Raw genomic sequence first — 16,124 nt, 5'->3', positions numbered from 1 at the left:
GGAGAAGGTGGTACACCCCCAAATTTTACTTTGCGGTGGGGGCTCATGGTGAGGAGGGCATTGCGGAGGAACTCCTTGCGGTGCTTTTTGAAAGAACAGAGGCTGTTACAGATGTTGAGGCACAATGAGACCATGCAAATATGCGGTCAAGAAATTAATGTGCTTGTGGTTGCGTTCGGTCATCTATCTTTGATTCAAGCGAAGGGTAAAGATGTTGCGTTTAATGTTTATCATTGCCTGACGCAGCTCTACATTTCTCTCTCGCAACTCCATCAATGTATGGCGAAAAGAAGATAGTTCTTGAGACAAGAAGCCCCGCATGTCTTCAAGGGCAGTAGCTAGGGAAGCGGTAGGAGGTGGTGCCATCGATGTCTCACCTACATTGGTTTGGGGCTAAGCGAAAGGGCCTGCCCCAAATCATGTGGGTCACGAACATGAGACGATGTTTGCAAGAAAAAGTGGGGTGGAGATGGATGGCTGATGGAAGCTGCTGGGGATGTGGGGTTGGAGTCGGGGCAAGGAGGAGGTTTGTAAAATGTTCAAGAAGAGGGGAAAGGGGCTCAGTTGTTGGACTTGGTGGACGGATGACTAAGGGTAAAGGGTCCAAGGGTAAATTGGTTTGCTGATGTGATGCACTTTCTTGGATTATTTCCTTTCCTTTTTCATTGCGGCGCCGTTTCTTGGGTCTAGGTGGTTGCAGTGCATTCAAGTCGATGAAGGGCCGCTTTGGTGGAGGCTCAGGGAAATGCGACGAATCCTCGAGAAGGACTCTTAGGATTTTCGTGCTGATGAGATCGTGGACTTCTGACATGGATTCTTTTTCAATGCTTGTGCCCACAGATAGGCATAGGCTAGAGATTGTCCATGGAAAGAAGTATTGGCCCCTGACGCAGCCTACATAACCTCGGATTTTCTTCGCAAGAAGCTGGCCCACATCAATTGGAATGCCGCGCGCAATGCAGTATGCGACCATGACTCTATCCCTTGAAATGGTTTTATCATGCGACGTCGAGATGATCCGTCTCTTCACCAAGTAGACCCAAAGGCGCGCTTCAGGCAGCAGACGATTAGAGGCGAGGGTTTTGATGCCTGTCAGGGACACCATCCATTTGGTGGCCGGTTGCATTAATACTCTCAGTGCATCCTCCATATCCTCTTTGGTAGGATCATCAATCAATTTGTTACTTGGTGCTTCCAGGAAATTCTTCAACTTGTAGAGCTGATTGATGTCCTCCGCATTGAATGGCACTACCCTCCCATCAATGATCACCGCATCTTTAGTGTCGTGGAGTTGGTCGTGGTAGAAGGCCCTCACTACCGATGGAATGACTATGGATGGGCATTGGCAGAAAGCTTCCCATCCATGCTCCACCACGATGCTGATGACAAGATCTGGTAGTGGCGCCGTGGTGACGAAAATTAGTGAACGCAATTGTGTAATGCATGTCTTAAGATATGGGTTAGTTATCATGTGTTAGTGGTCATGCATTAGAATGAAAATATGTGTTACTCTTATATGCGATGACCTTGCGTTCCTGTCACAAGTTTTCTTGCGCTCACGCCAATTATAACGCGAATGCAAGTTTCTTAGGTGATCCGATGTCAAACTCAGGGACTTGTAGCTAAATGCTATGCAGTAATGTGTATACGGCGGATGAATAAAAGAATGATGGGGGTTTTAAGCTACAAACTACTCCTACTCCTAATAGATTAAGTGGTGGAAGTATGAATGAGAGGTAGAGACACAACCACTATTGACGCGTAGTAAATGCATGGAAAAATAGATAAAATGTGAGGATGTCTTCATCGCAACCTTAAGCTTGACCGCAAGGGCAACTTCAGCCAACACAAACTATGCGATCATGCTACACACACTTGTGCCTAACTCTAGGACGCATGCGATGTATATGTGAAGGGTCGAGAGGCCTTATTCCTAAGTCTCTATTCTTGCTCATGGGCTCCCACACATAAACAAGATGACCACATACCACCGTATCCTACTTCTTGGATGCATGCAATATCCTCTCCGTAGGGTGCATATGCTGTGTAATAGCAAACGAAGCTTAATCCTAAGTTCCCCATTCTTGCTTATAAGTTTCAATCCGCTCTCTCGATTTTTAGATTTAGTTTTTAGACTACTCTCTCAAGTATGCCTGAATGATGAATGATGCGCTCATAAGACAAGGTAACCGCTGGTTGACGTATGATTATTCCTATCTCTAGTGAATACTTGCTTACATTGCTTAATACGACCAACCACTTACCTTCCGGGCAGGTAGTTGTTGCTGACTCTACTCATAGACAAGCTTTGCGTCTGCCTATAGACAGGCGTTACTACAGCCTCACACTAAGCAAATAAGGTTTTCTCACAACACTCACGCATGCACACCTCCCAATGGTTTGCTACATGCTTCATATTCCTATGCCGCATGATTAAGTACGCGATAGTCTCACAATCTCACTAAGTGATGCAATGAAGATAAGGATGCTAAGTAAATGAAGATAGAGATGGAATCAAAGGAAATATAGAAATGCATTGATTACAAAATGTATTAATTTCTTAAGTTAAAATGTAATACAATACAATATAAGAAAAGAAGAGAAATGGAAAAGGCTAGCTAGAAGCGATGTCTCGCTTCCAGCAAATGAGTATCAAGGCTACTTGTTGTGCCATGGAAGGGCGGTGGAGCTAACTCTCTCAAGATCTAAATCTGGCGAAGGCTCTGGTCGTCACTCAGAATGAATGAAGGAGATGAAAAACTCTCAAGCTTTCTTCTAACGCTTTGGTCTGGATCACAAGGATCCACCCAAAGGTAGACACTTGGATAAAATGAAATTCTGCTCATCGGCTTCTATTATAGAGGTTGATCACCGACAACATTAATGGACCTACTCTGATTCTGATATTCACGGCTCGTTTGTCCTTTTCTGAATCTCTGCTACTAACGCCGTGGTAGGTGAAATGTCAACATCATCTTTTGGTTTTCCCGAGATATGCGTTAATGTTTCCATTCCACCAACCTTGCGTTCATCCTACTATTATGGTTATCATCGTGTAGCTGCAATCTTGTAATGACCACATTCTCTTTATTACTGCAACTTTTACACGATGACCGCAATCGCTTGACGATCGCAGCTCCTATGTGATGGACCCATACGGTTGATTACCGCAACACCTATGCATTGAACGTATGAGTTCGCCTTTGCGATGTAGAATTTCTCTACATGCGGTCGTCTATGCGATAGCCTGGCTTCCGCGTTTGCGTCCTCTTCCTACGTCAATTACAAAGATAGACAATTGAACGCATAATAACATATAATAGTCGGTCAGCCGAGATTCTTCATGTTGAACAATGCAAACTCATTTTCTCATGAATTCCTAATATAATTGCCGCATATTCTGCTTAACATCCTTCATTATTCTAAATAAAAGGCCTAAGATGACGTGTATTTCTGCCCATCATCACGCCGGCGCAAGAAAGAAGCCCATTTTCATCAACAAATCATCAATTTCCTTCTTGGTTTTTGGGCGCCTTCTGGTTGGCACAAGCTCGCTGCTTTCCACCTTCTCTTTTCTTTTTCCTTGAGCGGACGTAAGGCAAGATTTTTGTCTTTGAATGCGTTCCAACTCCTTGCGCTACTCTTGCTTTTCCCTTTCCCATTCTTCCTTTTCTTTTCTTTTTCGCACTCTAGTGCACTGAATGTTGGCTTTGCAGCGCAACTCTTTTTCCTCCTTTGCTTTCTTCTCTGCCTTCTCTTCTTCTCTCATTTCTTTTTCAAACTGCTCAGAGGCAAGCGCAATGCGTTACTCATCCTCGAGCCTTCTCTTCTCTTCTTCTTCTGCCCTTGCGTTGGCACGACAAACCTCCTCATCATGAAGCCATCTGGCCAAATCAGTCGAGGTGATGATTTGGCGCGCCCGTGCTATTTTTTCTTCCTGCTCCTCTAACTTTCTTCTGCTTTCTTCCTTCTCCTTCTCTATGTGTTCATAGATTGTTGCGTCTCTTATGAACCCTTGCGGCGCATTCTCCTTGCGACGCCACATTAATGGGGAGATTTTAGGGTCTTCCTTGTCATCCAAACCGCCGAGTTGAGTCTCCGACGCAACTAGTTTGGACTGCGGCCATGAAGTTTGTTGTTGCGTTGCTGGTTCAAATTGTGCTAACACTTCCACTTCCACCCTTGTGGTGGTTGATTCTCCATCAAAATCCATGCTTTTTTCCCTTTTCCTCCGCTCTTCCTCTTTTCTTAGGCATTTCTCTTCTCATCTGCATTGCTTTCTTTCACTTCTTCGCTTCTCCTTCTTTTCTTTCTCCAGCCGGGCAAGTTTTTCTTCCTCTGCCCATTTCTCTTCGACTCTTCTCTCCTCCTTCTCTTCTTCGGACTTTTCCGTCTGCCTCCTTGCCTTCATAACCTCTAGAACAGCCCTTACGGATCCCTCTTTGGAGTTTGTTGGGGCCGTCTCCTTAGGATCTGAGATTGTGAGGGTCATATTCCCCAAAGCTAAAGCTAATTCCTCCTCCAATGGTAGTGGTTGGTTTACTACTCCTGCCTCCGGCAACCCCCCATCCTTCTCCAAATGGCTCAGGATGCTCCTAAACACCTCCTTGTTGTCTTTCCTCTTCTGCTCACTCTCGATTGGACGTAATGAGAGCGCCACCTCAGGTCTGGTGGCAGGGGCACTCTCCTCGCTTGGCCCTTCACGGTGGGTGGACGGTGTTGCAGTCACAGTGGGTTTTCGCTAGGGTTTTTCGACGATTCTAGGAGTTGGCTTGGGCTAGGCGGCGGTTGGCGGCAAGGAAAGCCGCCTCCCGTGTGGTGACAAGGGCTTGGGAAGGGGATAATGGTTGGGAAGAGGAATGTGATGACTGTCCGGCCATGAGTTCAGTGAAGGGAAAGAAGATGGTAATTTTTTCTTTTCTCGAAAGACAGAGCGGATGGCAGTCGAGGTATGCAAAGGTTTTTGGTAGGGTTTTCGCGAAGAGAATTCAAATGAACTCCAAATGGGCTGGAGGGGGGGGGGGGGATTTATAGGTTGGGCTTTGATGGGCCCAATGCAATCGGTAGCTGGCAGGCTTTGGTAATCCAAAAAGCCTGTTGCGCCCCTCCCATTATGACATAGTAGGAAATGACGTCCTTCTGTCTGCTATGTAATTATTCACCTCAGGATTTGAAACGATCGTTCAATTACCTTCTCTGCGAATGTTTTATCATTTTTTTTAGGACTGGCGCAATGTTTAGTTGTTAACGCAACACATCCACCAACGCAATGCATATTTTGGGAGGACGGGCACAATATTTAGTTGTTAATGCAAGACATCCACCAACGCAATGCATATTTGTGGAGGACTGGCGCAATGTTTAGTTGTTAACGCAACACATCCACCAACGCAATGCATATTTGCAGAGGATGGGCGCAATGTATATCCATTAACGCAACACATCCGTCAACACAATGCATATTTGGAGGACTGGCGCAAAGTATTTCTACCAACGCAACACATCCGTCAACATAATTGATGATATAAATTTAAATTACCAAATCGTCAAGGACTTTATAACTAAAATTAAGGTGAATGCAATATGCGATGCATGTTCTTAATGTATGCGTTGATTATCATGCATCGGTGGTCATGCGTTGGAATGAACTATGCGTTAACGAGTGTATGCGATGACCATGCGTTCCTGTCACAAGTTTTTTTGTGCTCACGCCAAGTATAACGCGAACGCAAGTTTCTCGAGTGATCCGATGTCGAACTCAGGGACTTGTAGCTAGATATATGTGGTAATGTGCATGTGGTGGTTGAATAAAAGAATGATGGAGGGGTTGTTAAGCTATCACTACTCCTACTCCTAAGTAACAGACAACGCAATGAGAATATGGATGAGAGGTAGAGGCACGACAACTGTTGACGTGAAGTAAATGGATGGAAAAATAGATAAAATGTGAGGATGTCTTCACTGCAACACTGAGCTTGACCACGAGGGCAACCTCAGCCAATATAAGCTATACGATCATGCTACACACACTTGAGCCTAATTCTAGGATGCATGTGATGTATTTGCGATAGTGCCGAGAAGACTATGCCTGCCTAAATTTCCATAACCTGCTCACGTGCTCTCGCCTCATGAGTGTGATGGCCGCATACCATCGTATCCTACTTCTGGACGCATGCAATATCCTATCCGTAGGGTGCATATGTTGTGTTCTCAAAGTTCTCCATTCTTGCCCATGCATTCCAATCTGCTTTATCTAGTCTTAGATTTTGGTTTTAGACTACTCTCTCAAGTATGCCTAAATGATGAACGATGCACTCATAAGACAAGGTAACCGCATAAACTTAGCTGACGTAAAATTATTGATAACTTGTAGAAATACAAGTTATTTATATTGCTTTATTTAGATATCGCAGTTAAAAGAGATGAAAGTTGCGTCAATTGTATTGAAATTGACTAAGAAATACAATAATTATAAATTGTCGTCAATACACCCACTAACACCATTGCGATGGTAGAAAGGAATATATCAAGTATGTTTTGCAAGAAATCCAGTCACCCTATGCGCTCATGGCTCAAGAGAAACATATTAACGCATCTACGTCGCATTGCGCCCATCATTAAAGAATGAATAGACGATCAACGCAATGACGCTGCATGCGACAATCGATCAAGAGCTTTGCGATCAACACAACTTCAATTGCACGCGTTAATAAAAACAACACCGCATGTAGGCACACGATCAAAAGATGCAAATGAGCAACACAATCATGGAGGATTTTGACACGTGTACAACTAACCGTTGTGAATTTTCGATGGATTGATTGCATAACAGAAGGAATATTTATTCCACCATTCTCGGAATTTCCATAACAATAAAGTAGGGACCATAAGTCAGAGAGTCAAAACTTTCATTTATACCCTCAAAGAATTCACTGAAAAGATATACATGATACGGGGGATAATTGATACGAGACATTGAGAGAGAGGCTGATCTGAGTGCTGATCGGAGAAGATCCGGGAAGAAAAACGACAAGGCCGAGAGGTGAGTCTCAGGGAAAATCGTTCCAAATTCCTTCCGTGAAGCTCTGTACCTAGATCAACTTTACCGGTTGAGCAACCCTGAGATGGAAGCTCATCTTTCCGTTCACTCTATCTATGCCGGCAAGCAATCTCTCCATCCAGATCGGTGTCAAGACATTGGCACTCTTCTATATCTGTTTCTAACTTTTATTCAATTTTATTTCATCTTCGTAGTCCAAATCATTCACAAGCATGTATCAGACGCTTACTTTTATAATTAATTATCATGATCACTTTCATTTCCACATTTTTGTCTATTTTCGTTCCTCCATTAATCGCTTTCTTCACGATATTTTCTTAATCTCGTGGTGATTAATATGAATTAAACAAGTAACTTAATCTGTGCTAAATAAATAAAGATGTTTAGCTAAAGAATGCTAGACGACATCTTCACCTGTGAGAGTAGAAGTGAAGATGCCATTCTGATTTGTCGAGAGAAGGTTAGAAGAATGCGTTAACTAAAGCAAGAAGTACTTCCAGAGATGGAAGCAACCTTGCATTCACTACGTGAGCTGCCATCCTTGATTGATTGCTATTGATTGAAGGATGAAGGTCATCGTGGCCATGTGAGCGGCCAGTGTGGTTGTAGACAATTTTTTTGCATTACAACAATGGATGGATGGTACAAGCTCATGTCCCCATTACCAAGTCCCCGGCAACGGCGCCGTAAACTTGTAACGCAGGATTTGATAGGTATGATTGACGATGTTCTATGCTCGAAATGATGTAATACTACCATTAGATATGCGTTAATGATGGGTGTTCACATAGTATGGCATGCGCTGTCACAAGTTCCCTTACGATAGAACCAAGTGTAATTCCACCGCAAGTTTCTCGGTGTGATCCGAGGTCGAACATGGGGACTGATTTAGGTTATTGTGGTATGTACATGATGTATGCGACCAGGTTTTCAATCTTTAAAAATGTGTTTGTATAGGTATATAAATTGCGAAAAAATAAAGTAAAGCTGTAAAGATGCGATAATAAAATGAAATACAATAAACCTAAGCTAGATGATACAAGATACAAGCTTCATGTACAAGGTGCTGGGGACAAGGCTGGCTGTGAAAGTTATGCAAAGACGTGGAATGCGGCGACAAGTCTTATAAATAGAATAGAAAGAGAAAGACAAATAATATAAACAACGCAAGTTCTCAATTGCGTTGAAGCTACGAATGTTGTTCCACTCTTCTCTTGGCATACACCTTTCAGTGATCGGTCGCGCTCCCGCATGTCTGTGGTGAAACAAAGACTAATGTAATGAATGCAAGGTTGCTTCCATGTCTAGAAGTACTACTCTCTTTAGTTAATGCATTCTTCTGACCTTCTTTTGATAGATCAGAATGGCATCTTCATTTCTGCTTTCACAGGTGAAGATGCCGTCTAACATGCCTTAGCTAAACACATTTTATATCTTTAACACATATTAAATACTTGGTTAATTCATATTGCTTATCAGGGAATCAAGAAGACATCATGAAAAAAGTGATTGATGGGTGAACAGAAATAGACAGAAAATGGTAAATGAAAGTTATCGAAACATTTAATATCTCTATTAAGCATTTGATACATGGTGTGTGAATGAAAAGAGAATAAGAAAGTGAAATACAACGATGAAAGAGATAGAACAGATACAAACAAGTGCCAATGTCTTGGCACTGATTTGATGGAGATCTGCTTGCCAGATAAGATGGATTTGATGGTAGGAAGAGCTTCCCTCTCAGGCTTGCTCCACCGGTAGCAAGGATCTTTGCACAGAGCTTTCAATCAGGTGTTTGGCAGATTAGTTCTGAGATTCACCTCTCGGCCTTATCTCGTCTTCTTCCCGAATTTCTTCAGTTAAGCACTCAGCTTAGCCTTTTCTCTCAACGGTTTTGCAGCATTTACCCCATATCCCGTAGCATTCTTTCTCTCTGAAATCAATGGGGTATTTATAGGTGCAGATCTTTGACTCTGGCCTTATGGTCCCCACTTGATTGTCATGGTAATTCCGAAGATGGAGGGATATTACTCCTTCTGTTATGCAATTAGATTGTCAATTTTACACAACCGTTAGTTGTACACGTGTCTCAATCCTCCGTTTTTGTGTTGCTCACCTGCATATTTTGATGATGGATTCGCATGCGCTGTTGTTTTTATTACTGCATGCGGTTGCACACAGCTCTGGATCGACTGTCACATTGCGCCATCATTGCGGTAATCGTCTCTTCATTGTTGATTGATAGGCGCAATGTGACAGAGATGCGTTGATCAGTTTCTTGTGAGCCTTGAGCGCAAGCGGTGACTTGGTCTCCTGCAAAACAGAGTAAAATTCGACTTGTCTTCCATCTTTATGGTGTTAGTGGGTGTAATTGCAAACATTTATAATTATTGTAATACTAGGTTAATTTTCAAAAAATCGGCACATATTTACTAACTTTTGGCCGCTATGTCTAAATAAGGTGGCATAAATAACTTGTATTTCTACAAGTTATCAGTGGTCATTGTCTCCGTAAGAACAATGGCAGATTCATTCTTTCTTCTTTTGGCGCCTCGGCCTCCATAGCCATCATCAATCCAATCATCCATGTTCTGCGATATGCGGTCAAGGATGACTTTAGCCTCCGTATACGTTTTGTCCATAAAACCTCCTACTGCGAAGGCGTCAGCAACAGCCTGAGTCGATCTGTTCAGGCCGTATGCGAGCGAATGTGCCTAAGTGGAGCATTCGGAGCAACCAATTGATGCAAAAATTTAGGATAGGAATTGAGCATTTTTTCCTTAGTAGAAGATATTCTTGAGGACAAGCATATATCTAAATTTGGGGGTGTGATAACTTGTAGAAATACAAGTTATTTATACTGCTTTATTTAGATATTGCGGTTAAAAATGAGGAAAGTTGCATCAATTGTATGGAAAGTGGCTAAGAAATACAATAATTATAAATTGTCGTCAATACACCCACTAACACCATTGCGATGGTAGACAAGAATATTTCAAGTCTGTTTTGTAGGAAATCCAGTCACCGTATGCGCTCATGGCTCAAGAGAAAAAGATTAATGCATCTACGTCGCATTGCGCCCATCATTCAAGAATGAATAGACGATCAATGCAATGACGCTACATGCAACAATCGATCAAGAGCTTTGCGATCAATGCAACTTCAACCGCATGCGGTAATAAAAACAACACCACATGCGGGCACACGATCGAAAGATGTAAATGAGCAACGCAATCACGGAGAATTTTGACACGTGTACAACTAACCGTTGTGCATTTTCGACGAATTGATTGCATAACAGAAGGAATATTTATTCCACCATTCTTGGAATTTCCATAACAATAAAGTGGGGACCACAAGTCAAAGAGTGAAAGCTTTCATCTATAAATACCCTCAAAGATTTCACTGAAAAGATATACTTGATACGAGGGATAATTGATACGAGGCTATTGAGAGAGAGGATGATCGGAGAAGATCCGAGAAGAAAAGAGACAAGGCCGAGAGGTGAGTCTCAGGGTAAATCATTCTAAATCCCCGCCGTGAAGCTCTATACCTAGATCAACTCTACCAGATGAGCAAGCCTGAGAGGGAAGCTCATCCTTCCGTTCACTCCATCCATGCCGGCAAGCAATCTCTCCATCCATACCGGTGTCAAGACATTGGCACTCTTCTGTATCTGTTTCTAACTCTTATTCATCAATTGTATTTCATCTTCTTAGTCTAAATCATTCACAACCATGTATTAGACGCTTGCTTTTATAATTAATTGTCATGATCACTTTCATTTCCACATTTCTTTCTATTTCCGTTCCTCCATTAATCGCTTTCTCCATGATGTTTTCTTAATGTCGTGGTGATTAATATGAATTAAAAAAGTAACTTAATCTATGCTAAAGAAATAAAGATGTTTAGCTAAAGCATGCTTGACGACATCTTCACCTGTGAGAGAAGAAGTGAAGATGCCATTCTAATCTATTGAGAGAAGGTTAGAAGAATGCGTTAACTAAAGCAAGAAGTACTTCCAGAGATGGAAGCAACCTTGCCTTCACTATGTTCGTCCCTGTTTCACCACAGAAATGTGGGAAACGTGGCCGATCATCGAGAGGTGTATGCCAAGGGAAAGCGGAACCGTACTTATATCTTTAACACAATTAAAAAACTTGCGCTGTTTATATTAATTATCATTTCTTTTTCTGCTTCACACATAGCCTTGCCACCGCATAACACGACCTTTGTATAATCTTCACAATCAGTCTCAACCTCGGTATCTTCTATCATGTAACCTGTATCTTGTATCATCATAGCTTAGGTTTATTTTATCGCACGTTACTTTTATCACAATTTACTTTATTATCACTTTTTTATCGCTTATCTTTACTTTACTGCATAATTTACTTTATCGCATGTAAAAACCACACTTTTATTAAATTGAAAAACCCCCGGTCGCATATATCACGAACGTAACACAATCAACCTAAAACAATCCCTGTGTTCGACCTTGGATCACTCCGAGAAACTTGCGGTGAAATTATACTTGGTTTCAACGTAAGAAAACTTGTGACAATGCATAGCATACTACAAGCATATCGTTAATAACGCATACATCTAGAAGTAGTATCGCATATCCTCGCAATCATCCATGCATTGTATGACATAAGAAGATAAATTTTATTCATTCATATTCATATTTGTCCACATGCTTAAAGTAGAAGCATCAATTTTTATGTCAACAAGTTTATGGATTAAAATTATGTCAACAATTATTCCTATATCTAGTGAATACTTGCTTACATTCCTTAATGCAATAAACCACTTACCCTCCAGTTGTTGTTGACTTTACTCATAGAAAAGCGTTGCGTCCACCTATAGACAGGCGTTGCTACAGCTTTACACTAAGCAAATAAGGTTTTCTCACACACTCACGCTGTAACGACTTAACCCCCTATGACTTAAGTTAAGCCGTTACTAAAATACATGCATGCATGGCACTTAAGACGACACTCCTTTATGTTGGAATAAATGCTAAATAGATAAGGAAGTTCAAAATCCCTTCATTAAATGAAAACGTCAAAAAACAATATTAAGGTACCCATAAATCGTAAAGGTTAATAAATAAATATGAAAAACAATTCTTACTAACAAGTTTGAACAGCAAAACTATCATTAAGGGAAATATGAAAAGAACTTTAAATGACTTTATGCAGAAGCATAAAAACTAGTCCCAGTGGTTCGATCACAGATTCCGCTTGTCCATCGCTGGTACCCTTACCTAAAACAACAACATGAATATAAAATGCTCAGTAAGTAACCCCACTACTGGGGTCAGGTTGGGCATCTACGTTCTCCAGATACCTACCTATGGCATATATACACATGAAACAAGAAGGAGACTGAATCCTATCCTACTGTAGTTAAGCATGCCCCCTACCTCTGGTGAATCTTGAAAGAGACACAAACCGGTGGATCCTGAAGGAAACACAAACTGGTGGATCCCGAAGGAAACACAACTGGTGAATCTTGAAGGAAACACAAATTGGTGAATCCTGAAGGAAACACAAAATCTAAAAGGGCATCTAACTAATCAGTAAGGACAGTCACACGATCTCAACATCAAAATCACCACCGTACAAATCAATGACATACATATAATCCTCGATATCATGGCTCTGCCACATACACATATACCTCAACAACATGCTCTACAACATTTAAGTATACATTAACATCATAGTTCTACAACGTGCATGCATGCCTCAATATCAACAGCTCAGAAACAATCATATGGAAACACATACCATCTCATACTAACATTCAAGTATCTGTATGTATATTTAAACAATTCAGGTCTCGGGCCAGGACATACTTTGGTTCAAATCATACTATCATTCGTCATGCTAACATTTTCCATAACATACACTCATCGTGCTAGTATACAACTAAAGCCTAACCTATGGGCAGTTCTAGTAGTAAGATTACTTACCTTAATCGAAATTCCACATATAACTCAGACAACCAAACGATGACCGTGGATTGAAGTAACGACCCTAACATACGAATACAACCATTAAATTTCAGTCGAACAATAATTGCAAAATCTCATATTCAAAACCACAATACCGAAAGTTTACCCAAAGAACTTGATCAACAACCACTCCTAAGGTTTCAACTCCAAAAATCTCGTGCTAACAGATTTTAACTCCCAATGGATGACGACTTGGAACCTTAAAGATACAAGGGTTAAGTCAAACTGATGCCCATAAACCAACAATAAGGACAAAACTCTTACCAACACTCTTGCCGAACGATCTTGAATCCGTTGGACCGTCGCTGTTGTGATTTCCCAAGTTCAAATATGAAATTAAATAAAGTGACTAATCTAATCCTTAATCCAACTTAGTGGGCATCCAGAGTCTTTCATGAACCCAACCACCAAAAATAGATCTTACCCAAAAGCTAAAAGCCAAGTTGCTGGAAGACGGTGCGGTGGACGGTGGAGAAATCGGCGGGGCGAGCGGCGACGAGTTCGGTTCTGGACAGTGAAGAGAGACGGCACGGCGACATTCGGATCTAGTAGTGAAGGGAGGCGGCGCGTCGTTCGGAATGGCAGTGAGGGGAGGTGGCATGGTAGTCGTTCGAAATGGCAGTGAGGGGAGGCGGCGTGGCGGTCGTTTGGAATAGGCAGTGAGGGGAGGCGGCTCGTGAAGGCAGGAAGAAAATTTTTTGGGGAAGAGGGGGAGCCGACCGTGAGGGAGATGAAGGGAGGCAGGGGGTTTCTTTTTATTTATAAACAAGTGATGATGATGATGATGATAATAATAATAATAATAATAATAATAATAATAATAACAAAAAAGAAAAATAGTATAATTATAATTAAATCATTTAATTCCTTTCCTTTTCCAAAGAAAATTAATTCCTGCCATAAATTTTTAAATTGAATTTCAAAATTGAATAATTTTGAATAATTTTCACGGCAACACTTAAATTCTCGCACTTATACTTCAAATCTAAAATTCCAAACATGCCCTCCAACTAAGGACAATTACTGAATTTCCAACTAATAAATTTACTGAAAATTACATTATTATTAAATAAAAATGTGCGGGATGTCACATTCTCCCCCCCTCAAAGAACTTTCGTCCTTGAAAGTTCATCCTTGAAAAAGCTCCGGGTACTGGGCCTTCATCTCATCCTTTCACTCCCATGAGGCTTCCCTGAACTGATGGTTCTGCCATAGGACTTTCACAAAAGCAATTTTTCGACGGCGCAATGTTTTTATCTCTCTAGCGAGGATCTTTATGGGCTTCTCCTTGTAGCTCAAGTTGTCATTCGACTGTAAGGGCTTGTAGTCAACTACATGGAACGAGTCTGTCACATACTTCTTTAACATCGAAACATGGAAGACATTATGAACTGAAGATAATGTTAAAGGCAAAGCCAAACGGTAAGCTATAGGACCAACTCGTTCTAGGACTTCAAAAGGCCCAATGAGTCTCGGACTCAACTTTTCCTTCCTGCCAAACCTCATAATACCTTTCATAGGTGCCACTTTTAAGAACACTTTCACACTAGTCTCAAATTCCAGGTCCTTATGTCTTACATCGACATAGCTCTTTTGTCTGCTCTGGGCTATTTGCATACGAGCTCTGATCTTCTGTATTGCCTCATTTATGGTCTGTACTAGCTTAGACCCTAGCAACTTCCTCTCCCTTACCTCATCCTAACATATAGAAGACCTGTAACTCTTCTCATATAAGGCATCAAATGGCAACATGCCGATAGTGGCCTTATAACTGTTATCATACGCAACTCCATGAAATGCAGGTGAGAGTCCTAACTTCCTGAAAACTCTATTGCACGGGCGCGCAACATATCTTCCATATCTGGTTCAAACGCTCTGTTTGACCATCAGTCTGTGAGCTAAAAGTTGTATACATTCTGATTGGGTATCCAACACCTTATCAGAGACTCTTCCAAAAACTAGATGTAAAACGAGGGTTGTTGCTTGACATAGCTGAAACTAGCATCAAAGAGGTGTGACAACCCCTTACATACATAACTATGAAACTTAAGATGCTGAAAACCAACAATACTTTAAAACGTTCAAGCTGAGAACTATGAAAACTGTCGTGGGCTTAAGAAAGTCTTATCCACTAAAAACATACATTTGAACTTACCATTTTGTCACTGGGAAAACTTGATATGTGTAGTGGAGAAACTGGTCATACTATATAATGCGCCATCTGAAGATACATACCACAACAAATCTGGTCAACTGAAAAACTGCTTCTACTCTTAGAATCTCCGATTGTGATGTCTTTCTTAGGGTTTACATGTTTGAGAATAACTCTGTCTAATTAAGTCTCACATTCATGAGAAACTCATCATGAGGCTCTATACTGTCATGGGCTATAAAACTTGCTTGAGCCAATCCTCATATTATTCTTTAGGCTTGAAACAATCACATATCATTACTTAGGCCCTGCTGCGAACAAGTCCAGAATTCCCCTCCGAAAATGAGGTTTTGAAATCCCTGGATGCTTAAGCATAAGTTGATTTATAACACATTTTCTTAACCTCGTAATAACCGTAATTGATCCCTAAAGTTAGCTTTTACGATGAAACCTCCTTGATTCATAAGTCCTAACTTGAATTGCTCATACTCCCTAGAGCTAGTTAACTCATTGCCTATGCAAGAGAAAATATACTATCCTGTAATGCTCCAAACCCAACTTTAGCAACTTCTTGTTATCAACTCAACTTTATTACCAAGTCTAGCCCTTATGCCAATGGTTATATTGGAAGATCCAACTTACTTACTTTTGTGCGTATACCATTTTTGTCTACCTCGAGCTAGATTATTTTCCTTTTTCAATCAACTTGATGGTCTTTCTAGTTCATGTTTCCAACTAGCACACAAACTCAAAATCCCTTAAATCTTACTAATGCCCTCAATGATTTACCTCTTAACTAATGAAGCCTCAACATACCATGTCAATAGTTCTTAATCATCTACTGCTACTAGTAACTCCATTTTAGCTTATCCCTTCTCGACCTTCTATTT

At 41.2% G+C, this 16,124-nt stretch overlaps 1 protein-coding gene across 1 annotated transcript; it reads right to left on the bottom strand.

Moving 5' to 3' along the window:
• Positions 1–14,255: 14,255 nt before the first annotated feature.
• On the bottom strand, positions 14,256–14,588 carry LOC150031855 (uncharacterized). The gene has a single exon (XM_090308304.1). The coding sequence runs from the start codon at positions 14,586–14,588 to the stop codon at positions 14,256–14,258; it is 333 nt and encodes a 110-aa protein (XP_090164430.1).
• Between the last annotated feature and the right edge of the window lie 1,536 nt (positions 14,589–16,124).

This window comes from Benincasa hispida, chromosome 12, assembly GCF_027475165.1.
Source record: "Benincasa hispida cultivar pf3 chromosome 12, pf3_genome.v1.1, whole genome shotgun sequence".
NCBI lineage: Eukaryota > Viridiplantae > Streptophyta > Magnoliopsida > Cucurbitales > Cucurbitaceae > Benincasa > Benincasa hispida.
Note: the sequence above shows the minus strand (reverse complement) of the source record. Positions and strands in the feature narration are given on the sequence as shown.